Below are 25,832 nucleotides of genomic sequence, written 5' to 3'. Positions count from 1 at the left end.
TACTGGCCTCTTGCTCACCAGGTGAAAGAACATGTTTTGGCAACACTTTGCATCCGTGTCTACATTCTGCAATCCCACTTCTGAAGTTCTCTGTTAACCCTTTATCAAGGACTTTTTCGCTCCTGCCCGTGATGGCCTGAGGAGGCCTCCACCTCCTGCAGCTGCTAGAAGACCTACGTTGCAGTGAACCTGTGCTTTGATGATTTGGTGTGTTAGAGACTTTGAGGGCAGACGAGCGGCGTTTCCAAGCGCGGGAAGGTGCGCAGGCCGCAGCAGCCCCCGCTGACGGGCGGGGAGCGCGCGCTGTTCCCGCCGCGGGCCTGCCCGCGCGCGGGGCGGCGCCTGCCCCGGAACCGCCGCGCGGGGCATTCTGGGTGCGCGGCTGCGGCTGCGGCTTTCGGCGGGTCCCGTGAAAATGGCGCCGTAGGCGGCGGCGGGAGCGGGAGGTGCCGCCGGGTTCCTGCGCTGCCGACCGGGCGGCGCGTCCTCGTCTCCCTCCTTCCCTCCGCCACCCCGCCGTGCTCCGGCTCTGCCGCCCGCTCCCGGCCCCCGCGCCACCTCCTGCTTCCCGCGCGGCGATGGCGACTCCGGACCAAAAATCCCCCAACGTTCTGCTGCAGAGCCTCTGCTGCCGCATCCTGGGCAAGAGCGAAGGTAACGGCGTCCCCTCGCCATTCTCCCGGCGGCAGCGCTCCGAGCCCGTGGGGGCTGCCCCGGCAGGGCTGGAGAGATGCCGGCCCCCTCGGCAGGGAGCGTCGGCGGCCTCCCGGCCCGGGCCGTGACAGCCCCGGCAATGTTGAGGTGCCGGCCGGGCACGGCGGCGGCCCCGCGGGCCGGAGCCCTGCGGCGGGAGGCGGCTGCAGGCGGCTCCGTGCCCTCCGGCTCACCCGGAGCGTTTGGCCGGCTCCTGAAGGCGCTCTCCTCTTCGGGGAGCGGGGCGCCGGTGCCGGGGTGTTGGGGCGAAAGGGAGCTCCGTGTACGCGTTGAGGAACCCTTGCCGATCCCTGCTCGAGTAGAGCCATTGACGTGCGCCAGGTCCGCTACAGGTCCTCGGTGTCTTGATGCTGCTGTGAGTCTCCAGCAGGCGAATGAATCTCTTGAATGTCTTGTCTATTTAAGTTTCTCCCTTGCAGTCAAGGCGAAGACTCTTTTTAGTAAGCAGTCGGAGAGGTGGAAAGGAAGGCGTGCATCTGCTGAGTCTCCTTTTTAAGTTGCTTTGTTTATCAGCATGGCTTACTAGAGAAATTCATGCAGAAGCTTTTAGTGCATCTGTTTTCTTGTATGAGAGATGGCTTTCTCCCTTATTAGTAATGGCTGTCAAATCCCTTATTGTTTTCTCTCTCCGTGCCCCTTTTTTCTGACAAGTCCCTTTATATATTTCCTGGACAGTAACTAAAACTTTTGAGGGTTGACCTGTTGTAAAAAATTACTAGAACGTGGCTTACATATGGATTATTGTTATGTTAGAAATCTAGAAAGTAAGTAACAAGGTAGAGATATATATGTTGTCTGTCTCTCAGACTGTTTCCACCTACTGCAGACAGCCTGTTGTGGTCTCACACTCCATCTTTTTCTCTCAGTTGGAGAGATTTGGGTTTAATGGATGAACTGTTTGGTGAAGGAGGAATTGAAACTGGTCACGTCCACAGAGTTGTAGTCACTGTCTCAATGTCAATACGAAGATCAATAGCAAGTGGTGCCCCTCAGAGGTCTGTATCGATCATTGACAATGATCTATATCTTTATTAATAACAGACTGGGTTTGAGTGTGCCTTTGAAAGGTTTGCATATGACACCAAGCTGAGCGGTGCAAGTAATGTGCTGAGGGGAGGGCATGCCATGCAGAGGGACCTTGACAGGCTTGAGGAGCAGGCCTCTGTGAACCTCAAGGTTTGCACCTGGTTTGGAGCAATCCCTAATATCTGTAGAGAGTGGGGGATGAGTGGATTGAGGGCAGTCCTGCAGAGAAGGAGAAGAAGACTTGGGGAGTGGATGAAAAATTGGACATGAGATAGTAATGTGAATCCCAGAAAGCCAGCATATTCTGACCTCCTTTAAAAGAAGCATGGACAGCAGGTAGAGAGCAGTAATTCTCCCCTCACTGCTCTGCTGTTGTGAAACCCCCATCTGCAGTACTGTGTTCAGTTCTGGGGACCCCAGTTGTAAAAGGACGTGGATGTATTAGATCAGGTCCAAAGGAGAGCCATGGAAATGGTGAGAGGAATGGAGCACCTCTTATACAAAGCAGGTCTGAGAGAGTTGGGGCTGTTGAGCCTGGAAAAGGCTTTGCCCAGAGGTCTCATTGTGGCCTTTAGGTGCTTAGAAAGGGCTTAAAAGAAAGACATATTTTACCAAACAGTTACAGAATAAAGGCTAATGGCTTTAAACAATTATAGGGTATGTTTAGATTGGACACAGAGAAGAAAGTTTTTAGTCAGGGTTGTGAGACACTGGAGCAGGTTGCCCAGAGGAGTTGTGAATCCTGTCTCTGCAAGTGTTGAAGACCAGATTGAAGGGGGCTTTGAGCAACTTGATTGAGTGAAAGATGTCCCTGCCCATGTCAGAGGAAGTGAACTAGATGGTCTTTGAAGATCCCTTCCAGCCCAAACCGTTTTGTGATTCTGTGATTCATCTGAGAACCTTGGTAAAATTGGTAGTAAATTGGAATCTTTGTCTTCACTGAATTGTTGAGTAGGGACTCCTTCACAGAAAACACTCCATAAAACTCTAAGTTCTTAAAAGTCTTTTTCAACCTAAGTAATTCTATGATCAACAGCTGGTTTTTGTTTTTCAAAATACTTTTCTTCTCTATTGCATTTTTAAGTCTTCTGCAATACAATATTTATTTTTTTTTTCTCCAGGATCTATAGTATTTCTGTGTCAGGAATTCCTGTTGAAAGATTTTATCAGGATGTGGCAAATTTCTACTCTTTCCCTATCTCCAGTAAATAATCAGTAGCTTCTAAACTGTTTAATGCCTCTTGTATTCTTATATAACCACAGGTTTCTTTTAGCAGGTGTTTTAACTGTATTTTAAAGGGTGCTTCACATCAGACTACTGTTCTAAGGTGCTCTTATAGCTCTGTTTTTAAAGCTCTTTCTGCCCTTTAACATTCTTTGGAAACTTTTTTCTGATACAATTGGTATATGTTCTTGTTCAAGAGTATTTCAAACATTTGCTACCAAAGATCTTAAATTGTTGTCCTAGTTGCTAGTTCTATTTCCAGAAAACAAAACAAGAAAGAAATTGGAAAATAGATTGTCTAGCTTTATTGGAATAGTGCATGCCTTTTCAAGTACATTATTTCTATAATAGTCCTGTTTCCTTCATTACTCTTTTTTCTTAGACTTGGAGTCTAATCTAAATTCAATCTAAGCTTGTTTATTAGTGTTATCTAGGTTTGTGATACTTAAAAAAGTTAAGCAGAGCATGAGAACAGAAATGGAAAGCTCTGTTTATCAACTGAAGTATGAGTATTGAGGGAGATGGCTCACTTCTAGCAATTTGGGATCTAGATTTTTTTTTAAGTGGTTGTTCCGATACCTCTCTGTATCTCCTTACTTGAATAATAATTTTATTTACAAGCAGTATGTGCAAGATATGCACGAGAACTAGGTTTTGTTATTTTCTTAAATAAATGTTGAAGCTGCTCCTGTGTGTTTGGATTCCGATAATGTAACTAAAATTCTTGCTAGTGAAAATGGAAGTTTTGGCCAAAATCACAGTGAGTTTCTGTGTGCAACCTGTAGTCTGCTTGTCTGCGCACTTGAAGATTATCTGAGGACTTCTTTGAAGTTGCAGCTTAAAAAAAAAAAAAAAAAGTGGGTTGTCTGCCACATTTATCACCCATGTTTTTATGCATGTGACAGATGGGAAGCCTGTTCTTACCCTGCTTTTTAGTCCTCTGTTAGGAGGGATGCTAGCACTGAAACCTCACCCTTCTGAGACAGGATTTCCCTTGAAGCAGTCAACTGTAGTACATGTGTTAGCTCAGCTATAGACTTCAAGTGCATAGACTGAAAAATCAAAAATTCTGTGAAAGTCATGGAAGGGTGTGTGTGGTGTTTTTTTCCCCCTAGATGCTGATACCTATGTCCAAGGAATACATAAAAGACAATAAAGGAATTTTGTTAGCGCTGACATCCTCTATGTCAAGGAAGATGCGTGTATCTGAAGGTGGTAAGGAACCCACTGGACAAGCTATTTAGCATCTTGCTATTTTACAGGCTTGTAATTCTTGTTCCTTTCAGCACAGGACAAGTTTGAAGTAAGGTATTAGTGTGTGGTTAGTGGTCTGTGTGCAGCTTCTCTGCTCCTTGTGTACAGTGAAGTTAGGCTGCTTTGTATATAATCAGCCTCTTTTTTGAAGCAAACTTTACAAGTGTTATCAGTTTAGTCTTTGGAAAGTAATTTATGATGTTCAAGTGCTCCTACGGAGTTAAGGGGAAAAACCCTTAGACAATTAACAGATCTTTAAATTTAGTAGAGAAATCTCTACTAACAATTGAAAACAAGAAGCCGAAAACATCTATCTTAAACCATTTATGTAAGTTAACCTGCTGTGAATGTGAAGTACAAGGTGCTGATGAAATTGGATGAAATTTAAATGGTGAATAATAAAGGAATTGATGTTCAATGACTTAGTTGTTGTTCCTGCCTTTACATTCCCTGAGTTTCTGCTTAAGAAATTTTGTTCTCCCTTTGTTCCTTTCTCAGCACTTGTGTGTTATGTTTGTGAGGGAGCTACAGCTTCAGGAGGACCTAATGTTTATATAATGTCTGTGTGATTATTGTTCACTTAAGGCTAAGGTGGGATTACTTTCCTTCTGAGCCTACTTTGTGCAGTCCTCTGCCTGAAGTCTTCCATAAACACTCATCAAGGAGTTTTTGCTTCTGCCCATGATGGCCTTAGAAGGTTTCCACCTTCTCTGCTTGTTAAAGATTTATGTTGAAGTGAATTTGTGGTTTGATGGGCTGTGGCTTCAGGCTCTCAGTGATGGACCCATCTTCTCTCTCTTCCCCCTTTTGGGATCATCCCCTAAGTAGATGGCTTGCTTTGTTTCCAGAACCAGTCAGCTGCATAGGCCTAGTTATTGGGATATACTTTTTCACAAACAGCTCTGCCTCTGAGAAATTCATTACAAGGTCTACTGAGTTATGTGGAAGAACTGTTTAGTTGTTAGTTTGTTGTTTTTTTTTAAATTATCTACCTAAACTTTTTTTTTCCCCAAAAACTAGTGTCTGAAAGTTTTTTGTTGCTGTGCTCTAGCCAGTCCTCAAGGAGAGATTTAAAGCTTTGCATGGCGCTGTGTGTTTGCAGTCAGCCAGTGATTAGTTTGTGGTATCTGACCCTGCAGTTGGAGCTGTTGCTGACCTCTCTCTTCCACATGTTCTCATTGTGTCTAAGAACTACTGTACAGGCTTTATATTATCTTCTGTGTTTTTCCAGGCTATCCACTCAGTTTTATACTTACACCTGGTCTTGCAGGGAACTTGCTTACCTGTGCAGTAGTTTATATAATTTTCTTTCCCCCTCACTGTTCTTGTAGGCTCCAGCAGTTATACAGGGTTGCAATGCCTCTCTTCGGACAGTAATTTTAGTCCTAATGACAAAGAACTACTTGCTCTTAGCTGTCTTTCACAAACCTCCTGCTAGTCTTAAAACTCTAAGAACTCTTAATGCCTTCAATGGAAACAAATGGTATTGCTATAAATATTCATGCTAAATCTATTTGAGTTTGAAACCTAAAAAGATTTTTGTGTGCCAGAGTACTATTGGAGGTGTGCATGCTCTAGAAAGTAAAGTAGTATTTTAGTCTTTGGGGAGCAGTTTGCTACCTGAAGTCCATACTGTGGCCTCAATTTAATCTCTATAGAGTGTCAGTGGCAGTTTTGTTATTGCTGTTTGATTTTGGGTTTTTAAACTCTGAATTATTGGAATAGATGTTAAAATTTTATGTTTCGGGGAAAAGCATAGAGTTCATTCAAAAGGTGATAAGTTTTACCTACGCTAGTAACATAGCAGATGGGGGTTGACAAAAGAGGCAAAAATTCATAGTGAGGGAAAGTTCTGAAAATATTATAACAGAGTTGTTGATAGTTCAGTGGGACAGTCCTCAAATAAATCTGTTTGCAAACAATGCAACAAGAGCCAGCCATATTAACAGAATTAAAGAATAGTTAAGAATTAAAGAATAGCTTCCTGTGCTATGCATCAAAGTTTATGGACAACTTCTAAGTAAGGAAAGATATGGGAGTGTATGTGGCTTGGGCTTATTTTGATTTCTTTTCCTTGGTGGGAAAGGAGTCTGGAGAATAGAAACACAGTTAAGTAGCAATAAATTTTAAATGCTTCAACTAAAAGCTTTCATCAACAGAAGAGAAGTTTGAGTAAGATCGTTGACTCAATCAGAAGACTGATGTAAAATTAATTTTTTTTCTGGAATACTTCATGGAATCTTAGAAAGACTTCACTTGGAAGGTACCCTAAAGGTCATATAGTTCCAGTCCTGCTTTCATGGGATGGGACACCTTCAACTATACCAGTTTGCTCAAAACCCATCCAACATGGCCTTGAACACTTCCAGGACAGGACATCCACAACTTCTCTTGGCAATATGCTGTAGTGTCTCACCATCCTCAGTGTAAAGAATTTCTTCCTGGCATGGTGTCTAAATGTCTCTGTTTTTATTATTTATTTTAAAATTGTTTCTCCTTGTCCTATTACTATCTGCCTAGGTAAGAACTTGCTCTCTGTCTTTTTTATAACCCACTTTAAGTACTGAAAGGCCACAATGAGGTCTCTGCACAGAGCCTTCTCTTCTCCAGGCTGAACAACCCCAGTTTTCTCAGTTTTCTCAGCCTGGCTTCACAGGAGAGGTGCTCCAGCCCTTTGACTATCTTTGTGGTCTTCTGTGGACCTGCTCTTAACAGGTCCAAGTCTTTTTGTGCTGGAGACCCTGGAACTCGATGTGGAACTGCAGGTGGGATCTCACAAGGCCACAGTAAAGAAGAAAATCACCTCCTTTACTCCATTCTTTTGTGGCAAATGACCTCCTGGCCTCCCTTCTTTTGATGCAACCCAAGATGTGTTCAGGCCTTCTGGGCTGCGAGTATGCATTGCTGCCTCATGTCCAGCTTTTCATCCATGGGAACTCCCAAGTCCTTCTCTACAGGGCTTCTCTCAGTGGGTTCTGCCAGTCTGCAGTTGTGTCTGGGATTACCTCAACCCAGTGTGGCACCTTGCATGTCAGAACTAGGCTGGGCCTACAATTGCACATTGCAAACCCAGTGTTTTCTATAGGAACAAGCAGTTTTGCTCACAATGCATGTAGATTCTCCTCAAGAGCAAAATAGTAATGCTGATGGCATTTGAGACTAGTCTTCTAGTTTATCATTATATGACATGTTAATACAATTTCATTTTTCCCCAGGTAGTACTTCATAGTAATGTAGAACATGAGTAAAACAGAGGAGATACAGCAGCATTACTGTCTTGGCAAATATCATATATACTCATGGTATATGTGAGAAGGTAAAAAGCTTTACAGCTTCTCTTCCCAGCTTAATTTTGTGACAACAGCAGATTAGGCATATTACACACTTTGTTACAGGAAAGAAGTTTGTTGTTTGGGTCTTGGCAGCATCTGTATCTGAAGTAGTTTGCAGCAATAATTTTTCCCTGGTCAGCACCACTCCTGCAGCACTGAATGCAGTTTAGAGTGTAATTGTTTTACAATGATTTTGCATTTGTGTTTAAGGAAAATGGTTGTCTGGGATGATGGACAGCTGACTGGAGAGTTTGCTAATCTTTGAAGTCTTCCAAGAAAGAAAGAAACTTTCTTTCTGGGAAAGAGAGAAAGAAAGAAAGAAAGTTAGTTTAGCTAAACTTTCTTTAGCATGGTCATGTAGTTCAGAAATTGTTTATAGACCTATTTAAATAGCCAAATGTCTTCTTTTCAGAAAACAAGGTTTCTCACAGTGATTTGGAAAAACAGTTTCAATTACTACTTAGGTTTTTCAGGGCTTCCCCCTGCCTGCTTTTGGAAGCTTAATTGACTGATAACCAACCTTGTTTAAAGAAATATATAAGAGTATAAAGTGAATTTCAGTTCACTTCCCTAAAATTATATATGGGTAGTGTTAGAAGCTTCTTTATAGCAATAGTCTTGCTGAATTTCAGCACGTTCTCTGAAGTACTGCCTTCTTGCAAGTATATTGGCTAATTATCTTTGTCTTGTGATCTTTTCCTTTAAATTTTATCTTTAGTCCTGTTTCTCCTTGCTTTCTTTACAACCAGAGTCTTTCTGTGCATTGCTTCTCTCTCTATATATATATTTAATGTGCTATATTTGTATTTAGCTTTAAAGTGCTGTTATCTGCCTTTTGAAGTAGTTCAATTCTAATACTGCATACTGTTGTGTTTAGGAAAGTTTGAATGGCTGTGTGGAATACAGATCTTTGAAGGATTGATGGGTTGCATTGTTCAAAGGAGACAGTTACTAAATTTTCATTTTGTTTCTTGTGATTCACAAGTGCAAATTCTCTGTTCAGCTGTGTGGCTGCTTATAAGTGTCATTAATTGTGTGTGTATTACTTAAGGGATATAGTCTGCGGAGAAGTGGCTGTTTCTATTCTCTGCTCTGATCAGACCTCTGGAAATCAAGTAATGATCAAGGTTGTTTTGCCCCTGTAGCCTTCAGACAGCTGCATCAGATATATTGAGCTTGCTGTTACGTAACAGAATCATGCTGTAATCATTTTCTGATGAAGGATGTTCAAATGGATAGATGGCTGTATATTTTAAGTATGTCTGCTGTCATAATGATGATTCTTTGAGGAGGGAAGCAATTAGATGTGCCTATTAGTTATAACCTGTGTGAATTTTTATTGTACTAACACATATCTGCATTAAGTTATGTTTAATCATTAAATGATTAAATCATGAAATTATTTTATGAATTCATGAGAAATAATCTGCTGAGGAAACACCCACATCAGGGAATTTTGTTTGTAAAAGAGAAACTGGACTTGATATGAATAAAACATGAAAATCTGAATTAAATAAAATAGAAAACCAGTGTTGCTACAGAGCTGTTGAATTGCTGTTGCAAATGAGCAATGTATAAAGAGCAGATGACTTTTCCCATGTTTTCAGTAGTGCAACAGGTTTAAAAAGCAGGTTTTGTTGAATGAAATTGTAGTATTTCAACTAGAGATCTTTCTCAGATGCCTTGTTAGGGCAGTATGGAAAAGGCTATACTAAGTTTCAGTGCTTTAACTAGTCTTGCTATGGTTGGTATTGAAATAGAAGGCTGTTGCAGGAGGTAATGAATTTTCCTTAAAATTTCCCCGTTACAAGAAAAGCTTGCCCCTTTCCTATCTGCTGCCAAGTACACACTTGAGGAATTAATGGAACATATGCTGTTTGGGATAACTTAGTGCCAGTATTTGACTTTAACTAACCATGCAGAATACTTCTTGAAATCTTGAGTACCGTTATGATATGAATTAAACAGAATTACACAGAAATGCTTCCTCATACTTAACTCTTCATACGGTTTATTGGTAGCTGGACTATTAAATTTTTATATTTGTATTTTCAAAACCTTATTGCAATTGAATGGTTGCTTAGTTTAACAGTAGAGGAGACATTTGTCATAGGGATTTGTGACCTTACAGTAACAGTGGCATTTTCTTCTCTGACAATAGAACAATACTCTTTCATCTTCTGTAGGCCAGTATTGTCAAATATTGCTAAATGTTAATGATTTTGTCTGAACAGACTGTTTTATTGATTGTGTGAAGTATTTCTTTGTGTGAATTGGTGAAAGCTTGCTATTCTACAGTTGTATTCTGGTTGAGTTTGACCAGTGAATGACATTTATAGTAGAAGACAGTATAAAATGGACATTCAAGAAGAACATATTCCAAACTTCTTTCTATAAATTTTTGAAGATTTTAAAACATTTAATCAATATTTGACTTAGTATCTTCAAGGTATTTTTTTTCCAATTGCAAATATTAGTTAATTTAAGAGATGGTAGACACTTTAAATATTTCTTCTTTTAGTGGTCCTTTACCTTATTTAATTTTTCTGTTCCTTTTGTACATATTTATCCTGACCAGCATCCTTGGCTGAGCCTTTGCTGCATTACTTGGCGGTTTTCCCTGAGAGCTGGCTGCTCAGCTGGCTGAATAAGAAAATGAGCATGTGATGCATTTGCACACATAATTGTTATATACAGAACAGACAATATGCAGAATTGCTTAGATGGGTTTCTTTCCTGAAGTAAAAAGATTCAAATATGTGGCAAGCACTCTTGGATATTTTCTTATGTACCTTTTTCCTTGTGATACTACAGTTGTTTCTAGATAAGAAATAAAAATGTATCTGACCCTTTATAAGGGCACTTGACATGTCTGTAGGCTTACTGTTTGATTTTCAGGTCAATAAATAGGAATATGACTATGCTGTAGAGGTACAGCCTCTATCTTGGTGTTACCAGACTGTTAGTTTTCCCAAAAAGCAAGATACTTGTACTAAAACAGTGCTGTTCAACAACAAGATTAAAAGCAGAATTATTGCATGAGGAAGAAGCAGTAGAAGGAGGTCACTGATTTGTGACCTCTGTGTTAGTGTCCACATTATGCATTGGGATGGGATGCTGATATCTCTGTGCTGGCTTTGAATCAAAAGGTGAAACCATTTAAACTGTTTTAAACAAAACCAAAAACCTAGATGCAGACTGGTAAAACCAGTGTCATGAATATCTGAGAGAAGATGCAGGGTTAGGTGGTGAATATAAGTGTATTGGTGCGTGAGCTGAATTGTGTGACTGTGCACCCACAGCATTTCTGTCCATGGGGATGGGCGATTAAGTGTGCTCTCTAATAACTGAGTAGACCTAAATGACAGCACGGGACAGGAAGGGCTTATTCACTAATTTTGGTGCAGTTATTTGTGGGGTGTGTACAGGTGAGTGTGTTTGAAATATCACATTAATGCTACTCCAAGCTGGATAAATGGGACTTTGCTGCCCTCTGGTTAGAAGTGTGCCTAAGGATTGCAGCACAACCTTATCAGATGTAAGCCAGGTATGTTTTTGCTGCTTTCAGACATAGCAATGCAATCTCATGTCTCACTTTTTTTAAAATCAGTTTTAGTGAAACTTTAGCATTCTCCTTATCTCACAGAGTTTTCTTTTTCTTTCAGCTGATGCAGCCCAACAGTTTCAGTATGCAGTGAGAGTTATTGGAAGCAATTTTGCTCCCACTGTTGAGCGCGATGAATTTCTTGTAGCAGAGAAAATCAAGAAAGAACGTAAGTGCATCTTGTTCCTTTCTTAGAAATACAAAATTGTTCATGAAGTTAATCAAGTTATTTCTCTGAAAAGGGGACAACTCTGCCTCACAGATAGTTATCTAATCTATTACTAATGCTTACTTCCTGAAAATCTCATGATGTAAATGCCATTAATTTCCTGATGACTATTCCTGAATGGCTATTTGTTCTCATAGCTCAGATTTTTCTGAGTACTCAGCTTAAACTTTCCTTGCTGCTTTGTATCTTAACCACTATGAAGACAAAGAGCAATTAATACTGCACTCCTTTCACCTTAACAACTTAATAACTTGGAATTTATGAGTTCTTATTTCTTCTTAGAAGAGTAAAAGACGGGTATTTTTGAAATGTACACTTCAGCAATAGTACCCATTGGCACAATTAACTTTATGAGCACCTTTGTGAAACTTGCTGCATGAGCATCCTGGGAATTGATGGAATGGTTTGTGACTTATGACTTGCCTTCAGTTTCTCTACAAGTTTTCTATAAACACCTTCTTAAAAAAAAAAAAAGTCACAGACCATGACTTTTTAAGGGATGTTGCATTTTCATTCCATTTGTGCTCTTTGCTGCTCTGAGTCAAGTGTTGCACTATGCGTGTCCAAGGGGGACATGATGAATTCTTCTTGAAAAGCCTAATACTGCTTTCAGCAGATTCTGTCCAGAAACAATTATTTGAATTGTGCTGATGAAATTAAACCTTCATATTTGAACTTTGAATATTCAGAGATTGAATTAGGATAACTGAAGTCAGTGGTTGTAACTGGTTTAAAGTCCATGTGTATTTATTTGCTAACGCAGAGCTTCCGTGACTTGCTGATAGACAAATAAGCCCATTAGAATTCCTCTAGCTACAACTCCAAAACACTGGAATCTACAGTACACACATCCTGCCATGCTTTGGCTACTTGTAGATAGGACAGCATATATTCTTTGGGCCTGTTGCCAGTTTTCTGAAAAGGACTGTCTCCCTCATCCTCCTCCCCAGCTTTAGCTTGTAAGCTTCTGTTAGTGGTCATGTAACAAGTGACTGGATATATATCCTTCTAACTTTATGTTTATTTTGGAGATACCACCCAAGGAATGGCTTACTTGGCAAACTGTACTTACCAATGACATTTGATGCTAATTAACATTTCTAACATTTAATAGCTATTTTTCTTATCACTGAAGTTTCTTCAGATGTCTTCATTTTCTTGGTTTTCTTTTAACATGGCTTTTTCTGATGCAACATAACTTTTTAAGAAATCTTAGTTGGAAGATGTGTTTCCTCTGAGAAGGTACTTCTGTAACTGGCACTGATTTGAGTCTATTATTTTTTGTAATATATGAAAGTTGTGTGACCCTGGAATTCCGCCTGACTTGCAGAAAATGGCATTACTACTTTTTGTCTTGATATTATTGCCTAAAATAAAAACAATTATACTCTAGTTTTAGAGCAATTGCATGTAGTTTTTATAACATTCTTTAATGCATGTCTACTTTCAGTTGTGTCTTCAGTCCCTACTGAATGGCAGACTAGACTTTACCAGGACACTTAGGTAAAAAATGTGTATTTTGTTTGAGCTAAGAAAAGCAGATACTTATATTGAATTACCTGCATTGCAAGAATTCTCAGGGCTGGAATGCAGATAAAATGAAAACTGTCAAAGTGCTTAAGTAAATACAATGAAACAGTCTAGTATCCTGAAGCTTTCTTGGTTGCATTTTATAATTTACCACAAGTATATGTTAAGACATGACTGTTACACTTTCAAATTTTTAATCTACTTTTTTTTTTTTAAACAGTTGTGCGACAAAGAAGGGAAGCAGATGCTGCTTTGTTTTCAGAACTCTACAGAAAACTCGGTTCACAGGTAGTTTCATAAACGTATGAAGAGACTGAAAGCACTCATAAGCATCCTTGTGATGTTAGAATTGTTTTGGAGGCTGCTCAGGTCATGAACAATATTTTTTCTGGGAGGATAGTTAAATACTCAAACAGCTTGCTTAGGAAAGTTGTGGAGTCTTCATCCTTGGAGACAAGTCAAAGCCTGACTGGACGTTGTCATGGGCAACCTGCTGTAGATCACCCTGCTTTAAACAAGGGGATTGGACCAGACAACATTTAGCGATGCCTTTCAACCCTAGCTATATTTCTGTTATTTGATTCGGGTTGTATGAAGGGGTACTTCATAAGAAGAAAGGAACTCTATAGAAATAAAGGGTTCATTTTATATGTAAAACTGATGAATTTTCTCATCATTTATTTTACAGAAATGCTTTGCAGTGTATTAATTTTACTAATCTAGTAGTCTCATGCATCTGAATTTTTAACTGCTCCGGGTCTTCAGTGTTGAAGGTTAAAGCTTTGCTGGCTTGGATGGCTTTAACGCCAGTGTTAATCAAAGAATACTGCTTGCCAGTATTCTGACAAAATATGTTAGTGTGTAGAGAACATGAGTTGAACATGATAATGCTAAGATTAAGATTACAAAAAAAGGTATTCTGTGGAGAGTATGGCTAGTCAGAACGTGGTTCTTCTCCTCCCCTCCTCCATACTTGACTTACCCATTACTTTGTTAGTGTTTGGAGCTCAAGTTACTGAGTAAGTTGTCCTGGTTACGATACCCTGTGGGTTTGTGTATTAATTGCACTGCTTTGTATGGCAGAGCACTGATTTGCAGACAGCTCTTAGTACAGACTTTGTATAACATGTTTCTGTAGCTTATGTACTGCATCACCATTTGGCAGGCAAAGTGCTGCAGAGCATGATGACTAATCTTTGGAACAAAATGCCTTGCCTGTGTTATATGTTTGCTTATTCTTCTGTAATGCAGGCCATATCCTGGTATATTACTGCCTCCTTAAACATTTAAGGTTCTTCTAACCTCTTTCTTTCCTCTGCTAGCATCTTGTGTATATGAAATAGTATCATGGCTTCTTTAAAATTCACACAACCAATTATTATTCAACCTGATGTTAGGTTTATTATTAATGGTGTACAATCATTGCTTTTTCCTATGAGCATAGGGAAGGGCTCAAAGGCATATACATTTTCTGTATCAATGAGGCTCTTCCAACGATTCTTGAAAGCAGTTGGGAGGGGGAAAAAAGTGTGTGAATCTGTTCTAACTTTGTTTCATCTATTACTCCAAACAGGAAAGGAGGTCAGTGCTTATTTATATGGCAGCCTGCCAGTTGAGCAAACCATGCTTCTCAGAGCACTTGGATGTATTCTATCCTGGCTGGAAGAAGAAGCAGCTGCTGCTCCTTCTTCACCACTTCTTAATCAGTTGCTGTATTAGTTACCTGCAGTAGATGCAATGCCTCTACTTTTTGCTTGTTTTTGGGATCAAAGCAGAAGATAATGGAATTGTGCTCTACATAATAATATAGAATGTTTCCTTTTAGTCTTATATAAAAATGTAGAGCTTTGGTAAATTATATTGCTTCATAAGGGATGGAGTCTGTGTTGAATCTTGATATGACTCAAGTTTACTTTATATTCAACATTGCTTAGTATTGCAGATCATAGCCTGATCAGTATTGTGAGGGAATTTGTATAAGTTTCTTTGACTCAGCTTAATGACCATCATAAGGTTTTATGTCCCTGGTAAATTCAGGTGCAGGTGTTAGTGTCACAGAAGTATGGAGTAACATATCTAGGAAAGTGCATATTTAAAATAAATAATTTTAGTATGTGCCTTCATTTTAAAGTATTCCGTTTGTAGCTTGGACTATAGCTGAACTTGGTCAGCTTTCTGCTGAGATGTAAAATTGCTGATAGTCTTACTCTAAAAGTCTGTGTCTGTTTGATAAAGACTATGTTGTGTGTATCTCAAGTTTTATTTTAGCAGTGTCTCTACCTTAAACTATGAAATTTTTGGTAGTTCTGTTCAATGGCATTTAAAGTAATAGAAATCAAAACCCTCACTTTTGAGGCCTTCCTGTAAAGGAGAGTAGAGGGGAAAAGGGAGAAAAGACAGGTCCTTGCTTAAAACTTCACCAAGAGTTTTCTTTTTTCATGTTTCAGTTAAATTAATGGCTGCATCTGAGATGTTTTAAGTGGTGAGAGTATGGGAAGGCTGGTAACAATTCAGCTCTGTATAAACCTCAGTCTTAGTAGCTATGAATTTTAAATTCAGTCTATTTGCTGATCTCAGAGCAGATGAGAATTCGTGATTTGAACACAGTGGAAAAAAAATATAAAATTAGCAATACAGAGGCTGCACTGAACTTTCTCAGTTTATTCAGGAATGTGATTCTGAGCTAGTCTTATTTATCTGGAAAATTTATTTATATATGTATATATTAGGAAGTTGGATAATTAAAAAGAATTTTGTTATCATCAAGAGTTAAACTTACTTATATTTGTCTTCATCATTTTTTGAAGGGCATTTTGAAAAATAAATGGTCAATACTCTACCTCCTGCTTAGCCTTAGTGAAGATCCACGTAAACAGTCCAACAAGGTAGGTGAGGAGATTTTTCTTGCTTCTGAGAAATAGTGAAGGTGTGTCACTTATTTTAGAGGTCTTTAAGAATCATTATCCAGACTTAACCAATACCTCAGGTTGTTTTCATGATATCAATGTGTGAAGCTGAAAGGAAGAAAACAGTTGACTTAAGTACCTGTAATATTTGGTGTAGTTTTCTTACGCTACATAAATGTAAAAATATGAGCTGTCCAACATGTGTAACTGAAGTTGTGAATATATTAGGTGGGTGATTTTTGTGTTTGCTTTCTGCTTGGTGGTGTGATGCTTGCTCATGTGATAATGAGTTTTAAATGAAGTAGGGAAAGCAAAATGCAGTTGCAGCTCTGCTGGCACCAAAGTGCTTTTTGCAGCTATTGCTAATGACTCTTTGCAGGCAAAAAGAAGTTGTATTGCTAAAAGTACTGTTGCTCACTGTAAGACACTTTTTTTGTCATGATAATTACATCAGCAATTTTTTCTTTGAATAAACGTGGTCTTCATATATTTATTGTGTTTATGGTATATAGTCACATGTTCACTGAAGATGTGACTTACAGCAATTTCCACTTTTTTTTTTAATTATTCCTTCCTTTTCAGGTGTCAAGTTATGCCACGCTTTTTGCTCAAGCATTGCCACGGGATGCTCACTCAACCCCTTATTACTATGCCAGGCCTCAGACCCTTCCATTGAATTACCAGGATCGCAGTGCTCAATCTGCCCAGAGTTCCTGCAGCATGGGGAGCAGTGGGATCAGCAGCATCAGCCTGTATGCCCTAAATGGGCCAACTCCAACTCCACAATCACTCATTCCAGGGTAAATTTCACCTTACAGATAGGTTTGGAGAAGACTTTTTTCATTTTTTCTTTTCTTTCCTCCACCCTTTGCTTTTGTATTCCACTGGAAATCCCACTTTAGATGCAGAGAAGCTGAGTTCCTGAGCTGAACAGTTCAGAATATCAGGTGCTGGCATATGACCATATGAAGCCATAAATGGCTGTCAAATGTGTCCATTTTTAATCACTATCTTTTTGTATCCTGATTTTCCTTCCCACCCCCAAGAGTTGTGAAATAAACACCAAATCACAAGATGTATTTTCAGAAAGGACCAAAGCTTTTATTTTTTGAGTTGAAGACATATGTCAAATACACTCTACTAAAAAATATTATGGAATTAGTGCTGACAGAACTGGATTTTATTGTTACTAATAGGCTTTACAGTACAAATACTGCAGTAGTGATAAGATGATGTAGTTCAGGATTCTGGAAGTGAAATCATGGTAAAAAGCAGTATTTAGTCCCTGACTTCAGGGTAGGAGAATTGGGGCTCTTCTGGGATCTTCTTGGAAAGATCCCCTGAGAGGCTGCCCTGGAGAAAAGAAGGATTAAGGAGAGAACAGAATAGATAATTCTGTTTGAAGGGAAATACAGTGATCATCTGGCTCAACTGCCAGACTAGAGAGCTGGTTGATATTCATGGATCACCTCCTGCAAGCTTAGGAAAGAAACAGGAAAGGAGAAATTAAGTGGCAGGAGGCCTGCATGAAGAACCAAGTTGTTTCTGACAAAACTCAGATACAAAAAAGTGTACAAAAGATAGAAGCAGGGCCAGGTGCAAAGGAGCATCCAGTGGCAGAGTGACTGCTATGAAATCCTAAACTGACCTAGAGCTTAATCTGTCAAGGTGCGTGAAGGGAAACAGCAGATATTTCTGCAACTACATAAGCAGTAAAGGAAGGCTAGAGAAAACAGGGGTCCCTGTTCAAGGGGTGTGTACTTAGGTGACAAACGTGGAAAAACTTGAGGTACTTGGTGCTTGTTTTGCCTCTGTGCTGGTAAAGTCAGCACAGGACACTGAGACCCTTAGGAAAGTCTTTGTTTTCTGTAAAGCATGTCCAGACACATGATGGACAAGAAGCAGGGGACTAGGAGTGGTCAGCACAGAGTTCAGAAAGGCATGCTTGACCTATCTTACAGCCTCCTATGATGAGACAAGGGGAGAGCAGTAATTATTGCTTATTTCAACCTTACTAAGACTTTTAATGCTGCCTGCCTGTGACAGCCTTACTGACAGACTGAATAAAATATGGACTAGGTAAGGTGACAGTGAGGTGTACTGAAACTGCTAGACTCAAAAAGATTTTGATCAGTGACACAAAGTCCAGTTGGAACCCAGTCCCTAATGGTGTCAACAGAAGCTACATTCTTCATCCCACCTGATGGCACAGAGTGAATCTTTGGTAACTTTGCAGGTGGTACGAAGCTGGGAGGAGTGATTGTTAAATGAGGTCATTAACCTGCTTGTTAGAGGGAGCTCAGTGGGCTCCAGACACAGGCTCACAGGAGCCTGATGAAGTTCGAAGTCCCACACCTGGCAAGGAATAACTCCATGCACCAGGACATACTGGGTGCTGACTGATTGCAGATCAGCTTTACAGAAAATGTCCTGGGATTCCTGGTAGGCACCAAGTTGAGCATGAGTATGCAATGTGTGGTGAAGAAGGTTAAGGAACCACTGGGTTGTGTTATGAAGGACTTCACCAGGTGGGTAAGGCAAATAAAACTTGTCACTGCTCTGTACTGATGAGGGCACATCTGAAACACTGGGTCCAGTTGTAGTACAAAGAAGAGACATAGGCAGGCTGGAAGAAGGGGTCTGGAGAACAAAAACCAAAACCATTTAAGGGGTTGAAGCATCTGACGTATGAGGGGACACTGAGTGAGACCTGAAGTTATTCAGCCTGGAGAAGAAAAGTCTTGGGATGTTACCTATGTAATGGTATGACAAGGGGCATAGAGAAAACTGAGCTAGGCTGTTTTGGGTCAGGGGAAGAGCAAGAGGTAACTGGCAAAATTAGTGAGTTGTGAATCTTAGTTAATCAAAAGGGAAAAAAACCTGTATGTTTGAGGGTGGAGGCATATTGCAAAACACTGAAATGTGTTTCCCAGAGAGGTTGTGTAGTCTCCATGCTTGAAAATACTAAAAGCATGACTTGAACAATGCACCAGCTAACCTCTTGTTGATCTGCTTTGATCAGAAGGGTTGTAGGAGGTGATCTCCTGAATTCACTTCTAGCCTCAATCATTGTATAATCCTGGTACAATATAGAAACATATGTCAGTGAGGTTATATCTTATATCTGCTTACTTAAAAATATCAGCAGAATATGCCTCTTTCTGGCATATTCTTGTTCTGACCTGTTCATACTGTTCTGTTTTATTACAATTTCACTGTGCTCTTTAGTCCTGCAGTCTGTGAACTGAATAACCCAAATTAAAACTTTCTGTGAGTTTCATTCCTGCTGAACTTCTCTTTACATCTGTTTTTCTTTTAACATTCTTCTGAACAGCCAAAATTCAGTGTTGTACTCTGATGATTTACTAATGCTAAACACAGCAAAGCTCAGTCTTTGTCACTGAGACCAGTTGTTCTCAGGACAGGTGGCCTCCTGAGTTGGTAGACATGGACAGGGAGCAGAATGGATCCACTCTAATTTAGGAGGGAGAAATTACTGCCCTCCTGTTCCACTTAGATGCTCACAAGTGTATGGGACTGGAGGGGATTTGTCCTAGAGTGATGAAGGACCTGGCAGAAGAACTCACCAAGATGCTGGCTAACCGGGGAGCTCCAACTGGAGCTTGGCCACCGTGGCAGTTTTTCATGGTTAAGACTTTGTGAAAAGAATTGACAAGTTTGAAAGGAAGGGAAACTGGGACTTGTCTGGATATTCCCTCCTTAAGTACATCTTCAGGCAGTTGATACAAACTATCTGAAAGAGTAGAGTAGCTGGAAAGTGAACTTTCTCCTCTTTCTCGATTTTCCTTTAGCTCTTTGACATGTAACTACAACTTCAGGTAATAACAAAACTTAAATATTTAGGTTTTTCTACTATGACTGTGTTTATTATTCTTATAGTACCTTCACTTTTAACCTATTTCAGTATAATTACACGTTTTATCAAAGTTAATCTTTGATATGAAATCATGTATATCAAACTTACACTTCCCTTTTCTACAGGTTGGGGGCTTTTTTGAAAGCGTAGACTTATAGGAAGAAATTAATTGCTTTTGTGTTCTCTACCCTTTTTTAAGGTTCCTTTATTAAACCACCACTACCCCACTTCCCCCCACAAAACATCTGCAAAAACTTGGGGTATTTTTCAAAATTTGCATCACTCCACCCCATATAATGGATATAGAATCAAAGATTTAAAAGATGTTTCTTCCTTTCATCCTTTTAGACAATCCTATCAAGCTCCGGGCGTTGGAGATTGCCTCCGTCAGCAGCTAGGGTCACGTCTTGCATGGACTTTAACTGCAAGCCAGCCTTCTTTACAAAGCACTACCTCAAAAGGCTTTTCAAATGCTGTCTCTCGTGGTGTGCCAAGGTCTAGGCGAGAAGGGGATACAAGTGGTGAGCAAAGATGTATTTGTTAAAGATCGTGTTTTCTACAGTTGTTATTTATATCCTCCATATATTTTGAATTATTTTGGAATCATAGCATGTTGATTTTTTGAAGAGTGTTTTTCTAGAATGTGCTTAATAGAAGGATAGAGGCAAATATGCAAGACTAGTGTGTCTGGCCACAATCTCTTTGGCTGGTTGTTAGTTTCTTTTTTGCACTGGTTAGTTGGACTGCTCCTCTTAAACGACTGAGTTCATTCCAATGTTTATCATATAGTTAAGTGATTGTGACATGTGAGTGATGATCTTTCTTTTGATGATCAGAAGTTGCTATTGTTTTTAGAGTCAGAATTCAGTAATCAGAACTTGTTGAAATACTCATCTCTTTGTGGTTCGGTGTCTTTCAGAACTTGGAAATGTGTACTGGAATATAGAGCTCTTAAACCTCTTTGTTCTTTAGGTTAGCATACTGTTTACAGTGGTTGTATTCAGAAAAAGTGACGTAAGATATTGTCAATAAAATAAAAAAATATAAATACAGACTGGTGAATGACTCGTGACAGAATGGTTTGAGTTGGAAGGTACCTTAAAAATCATCTTGTTCCAACTCTCCTACTGTGGGCAGGGACACCTTCCACTAGATCAGGTTGCTCAGAGAGCCATTCAGTGTGTCCTTGAACACTTCCAGAGATGTGGCATCCACAGTTCTCTGGGCAACCTGTTCCAGTGCCTCATCACAGCCCCCACAGTAAAGAATTTCTTCTTAAATTCCTAATATTGCTAATTTAAGTCCATGATTAAGTGCCTGTAAACTTGAAGCTGATGCCTAGAGGATCTATTCTGAATTGACACAGGTGTAACTAAGGAGTAATTGTTTAACAGGTGATCTCTGTGGCAACTCTTACTGTAAAAGTAAGTTCTGAATAAATGAGCTGATGGCAGATGTTGACATCCCATAGCAACATTATTCTCTGGCAAAGAAAGATAAGAGATGCAGGCTTTTGTTTGTGGTGCTTCGTTTTGGTTTGTTTTTACCTTCTATATACAAATAAGTGTGGATATTAAGGAACTATAAAAATACAGCCTGTCTGCCAGCGTCTGCATTTTTGAGTAGCAGTGTACAAAGCAGTGGCTTATAGATCAGAATTGTACTGGTGTATCTGAGGACAACATTTGGCATATAGAGCCTAGTTAACAAGACTGTTATATGCAAGAAGGTGTGTGTGTGTGTCTATATAATGTAAATATGTGTTTTATATTGTGGTAGTTTCAGTGCATACAAAAATAGGGAAAAAAAGAATAAGTAGAAAAAGGAGCAGAAAAAAACATAGGAAAAAGAAATAGAAAAACATATAAAATCTACCACTGCCTCTTAATTTATTATACTGATTGCTATAAAAAGCAATACTTCTTGTATTGAGTCAGCCAGCAGCTGTGACTTTGGTTCCTGTGTGGGATGGGTATAAGGACTGACAGTTGTCTTAAATGTAGTCACTTGCTGGTGTAGAAATAGAAGTAGGACTGCATTCAGAAAGTATTGCATTCAGTCTATTGTCAAGAAGATACAGTTCTATGAATATAAAATTCCTGTAATTAATTTTTTTCTCCTAAAGTTGCTTGCTTTTATTTGAAGCTTTCTTACTGTTACGTCTACACACAGAGTATTAAAAAGCGCATTGTATGGCTGATGTTAATACTTGTATTATTTATCAGTTAAAGAAATGTGCACTTGCATCTTTCACCATTTCACTGCAAGTGCCTAAGAGGGACAACCTACAGTCATGCACATCTTATTGTTACAGGGGGAGACTGAGTTTTAAATGATATCTAGAAGTGAAGACTACTTCTGCTGAAATAAGAGTAGAATTTAATTTTTCTTGTTTTTTTCTGTGAAAGTGGATTGCTGGGGAGGCAAACTGACAAGACTAAGAGTACTGTCTAAATTGGGAGAAGCATGTTGTAGCATCTCAGTTTCTGGATAGTTGTTGTTAAAATTGTTTAATTCTTGAAATCCTAAATGAATTTACAAAACCATATGACGGTTTGCCCAGAAAAGATGGGGATAGTTTTAATGGCCTACACAGTGCCTTTTTTGATCTTATGTTTATTTTACATTCATAAATATCTTATATCTCTTAACACAATCTAACTTCTGACTAGAGATAAGAACCAGAAGCAAACTGTATGTTACAATATCAAAAGCTTTTCTAAATCAAAGATATATTTATCTTCAGAAACAGTATTTACACTTAAATATTTTCTAGCTCCATGGCTGTTATGCAGTCTGATTTGCTCAGTCTTCTCACTGAGCAGTGGCATATGTGATTGAAAGCCATTATGCAACAAGCAGCTCTTCCTTGTGGATTAACTGTTCTTTTCCTAGGTGAATGTAGAAGAGGTTAATCTGCAAGTCTATTTAACAGCTTCAGCTGTTTGTTCAAAGAAATATAATATAACTTTTAGAGCTGACTGCTCTGAGAGAACCACAGGTAGCATTAGAGGCAGGTAAAGGGAATCTTGGTCTTTCCTGTCAGACTAAGAGGACCAAAACCATTTCTTTACAGGTTATAAGAACAGGCTTTATAGTTTTTATAGTTTTAGGTTTTTGTGGCTATGCATCTCAATAGCTCTTTAAAGTTTTAATCAAAACTAATTGTCTCAACGAATCTAAATACTTGTTTTGTTTTTGTTTTTTTCTTTTCTAGGTTCTGTTGAAATAACGGAAGCAAATCTTGTAAGAGATGTTTTATATGTCTTCCAGGGAATAGATGGAAAAAATATCAAAATGTGCAATTCTGAAAATTGCTATAAAGTGGAGGGAAAGGTACTGTATGGTGACTTGTATTTCATATGTGAACAGAGAAGTATATAAGAAGTATATTAGAAGGGGAAAAATAGCTGTGAGAAACATGTAAAAAAGTTAAAATATTATTACAAGTCTGTATTCTCTTTCCAAGCTGTTTTGTTTTGTGCTGGTTTCATTTGTTTTGTTTTTGGGGGTTCTTTTGTTAATACAACAGAGTAGTTTCAACAGTAGTAGTTGAAAATTGGTTGGGTAGATTAGATGCCAGAAAGAAAATGCAGCATTTCACAAAACATGAATAGTCTCCCAAATCTTGATCCAGTAGAAGGACTTGTTAGTTATGGCTTTGAGGACTTCTGTCAACATTTCTCCTCTCTAATGTATAAGAATTAATATAAAGCAGATGCAGGCATTTGACTGTGTTATTATTGAATTAAATTTAACAGCTTGAGATATAGAATGGATGCTAGCCACTTGATGTTACGGGCCTGATTACAATTATAAGTGATCAGGTGCAGAGTACCTAGGAAAGAAAGGACTGGTAGTAGAACTGAAGAAAGGCCTGATGTGAATTTGAATGAAGACATCAAATAGAAGAGATGCCTGAGAGACTTTGCTTTAAGGTGGTGAGATGTTAAGTCCATCTGCAATTCAAAGAAACCCCAAATGTATGATTGGGTCAGCTGAGCAAAGAACAGAAAATGTCCTTAGTTACTTTAACATCTTCTTATTCAGTATTTGCACAGTACAGCTTCAGAGTTCAGTTTCTGCTAATTGGTTTTCATGTTCTTGTTCAGATGGAAGGACAATGCTTTCAATTTTAACCTGTATTAAAAACTTTCTACTATGGCAATATTACATAGTCCTTAAGTGGGCAGGGAAATTATTTTGGTCCATTTCACATGCCAAGAGCATAGTAGACAGGTCTTAATGTTGACAGATGAGCTAATTTCCTTTTTTCCTTCATAATAGTAGGAAGATGTAAAATGTATAGTTGTTCACCATTACTTTACAGTGACATTTATATCTGCTTAATGGAGGGATAAATGGAAAAACCTAACTCTTGTTAAGTAAGTTAAATCTTCTTAATTAACAGATTCTTAATAAACATCTAACTGTAAGATGATGCAAAGTTTGTAATTCCTCAACATCTTTACTGAGTAAATCATATTCCATATATGAATTTATATATAGCAAAAGAAGGGTAGCATAATTTATTTTTCGGGAGGAATGTGAAAACACCTTAGTGATTACAAAATTGGCAATGGGTTTCATTTGTTTCTGTGTAGCTTTCATATCCAATAGGCTGATTTGAGGTGAGAAGCTGTTCTACTTGGAACTTGTAATTCAAGCAGTTTAATTACTGACCACAAACCAGCTGAATAATCTTTGCCCAAGAACTTTTTCTTCAGTAATTTTTGTGAAGTCAGTCATCTTCCACTCTCTTATTTGTACTTGGTCTACCAATCCTGGTGAAAATGAGATTATCTAATCACCAGCACTGCAACTGGAACAACTTCTGAAAAACAAGGAGGACCAAGATCATACCACCTCTAGCTGTATTAACTGCACATTAGGCAAAATAGTAGTCAAAGCATGTAGTTCTCCCTCAGCTGACAATCTCATTGTCTGGGTTGTTGGGGTTTTTTTTCCAGAAAGAAGCACACTTTGAGGTGCTATTCTTGCTGCAGCGTTTCCTAATCTTAGTGTTAATATTAGATCTGGTGGTGGCATTCAACACTGTATAAGACAGCAGCTTTTGTTTTGATCTAAGACATACAAATGTAATAACACAAGCTAATTTTGCTTGTTCCTCACTTAATTCCAGCGGATGTGTGTTGTGCTCAATGTTTGCCAAGTACTCTGTACTTGCAGAATTCTAAATAATCCTTTTGTCATCTCTTTGGCTTTAGCTGTGGGCAGGATTTCTGTGTCCAATTATGCTTGTTTGGGCTGGAATTTACCCTACAGAAGTTGTTCAAGAAGTTAAAGTTGTACCTCTGTGGGTAAACAAGAGGGCTAGGGGCTGAACTCTGGTCTTACAACCAAATGCTGCAGCCTGGTTCAAGCCCACTCTGGTGTGGATAACACACTCTGACACTAATTGTTATCTTGGAAAATGCCTGTACTGCTAACTAAAATGTTTAATGAATGACATTGATTCCTAATTCGGCAGCTTAACTTCTTAGAACAGTTCCTTGCTTTGGTTTTGAATGTTCCAGCGGGCTGTCAAAATTGTCTGTAGAGGTAGGATAGGCCCAGTTGCTGTGGGCAAAGGTCAGTCTCTGCCTCATGGTCTGTGTTATCAGTCAGATTGTTTGGGGTTTTTTATTCAATGAAGTTTTGAGTACTTGATGATAGTGTTCTTGAGTAATATGGTGAAATGTGGAAGAAGAAAATCTCAAGTCAGAAATGTCTTATCTGTTGTTAATTCTGAGGAAGAAATCTACTGATTCAGATGAAAAATATAGTGGTAGCTAAATAGGGTGTTGGGACTAAGGCAGGCTTGCAAGGCAAATGAGATACTAGGAAGAAAACAGAAACAGACTAGGAGAGTTCAGAAGGACATACGATTAAATAACTTATAAAAGCTGGACTTAACCTTGGAAGTTGGGTTCTGGAAGTTTGTGTTCCTGCTGCCTAGTCAGGCATTGGGTCATTTATTTTCTAATAAAGGTTTCTTTCACATGTAGCAATAGCTAACAATTTCATCAAAGTTTTTTAATCAGTTTTAGTCATTAACACCTTTGCTACAACTCTCATATTTTCAGTCTTGCTGGTTGTGAGTATAAGATGAAGTCTGATATTACAACATGAAAA

General features: G+C 39.0%; 1 protein-coding gene and 1 long non-coding RNA gene across 2 annotated transcripts in view; one reads left to right on the top strand and one right to left on the bottom strand.

The window, feature by feature from the left end:
• Nucleotides 1-344, bottom strand: part of LOC111922722 (uncharacterized) — a 34,428-nt gene extending 34,084 nt beyond the window's left edge. Inside the window, exon 1 of the long non-coding RNA XR_002860670.2 lies at nucleotides 19-344. This is a non-coding gene — a long non-coding RNA (uncharacterized LOC111922722). The remainder of the gene's footprint in view (nucleotides 1-18) is intronic.
• Nucleotides 306-25,832, top strand: part of TUBGCP3 (tubulin gamma complex component 3) — a 48,830-nt gene continuing 23,303 nt past the window's right edge. Inside the window, exons 1-7 of the mRNA XM_086880193.1 lie at nucleotides 306-654; nucleotides 11,217-11,324; nucleotides 13,135-13,202; nucleotides 15,722-15,799; nucleotides 16,403-16,620; nucleotides 20,046-20,218; nucleotides 22,915-23,033. Of these exons, the coding sequence (XP_086736319.1) occupies nucleotides 579-654; nucleotides 11,217-11,324; nucleotides 13,135-13,202; nucleotides 15,722-15,799; nucleotides 16,403-16,620; nucleotides 20,046-20,218; nucleotides 22,915-23,033 (840 nt within the window). The 5' untranslated portion in view covers nucleotides 306-578. The remainder of the gene's footprint in view (nucleotides 655-11,216; nucleotides 11,325-13,134; nucleotides 13,203-15,721; nucleotides 15,800-16,402; nucleotides 16,621-20,045; nucleotides 20,219-22,914; nucleotides 23,034-25,832) is intronic.

Source organism: Cyanistes caeruleus, chromosome 3 (genome assembly GCF_971803275.1).
Source record: "Cyanistes caeruleus chromosome 3, bCyaCae1.hap1.1, whole genome shotgun sequence".
Classification (NCBI taxonomy): Eukaryota; Metazoa; Chordata; class Aves; order Passeriformes; family Paridae; genus Cyanistes; species Cyanistes caeruleus.
This window is presented reverse-complemented; position numbering and strand designations above follow the sequence as displayed.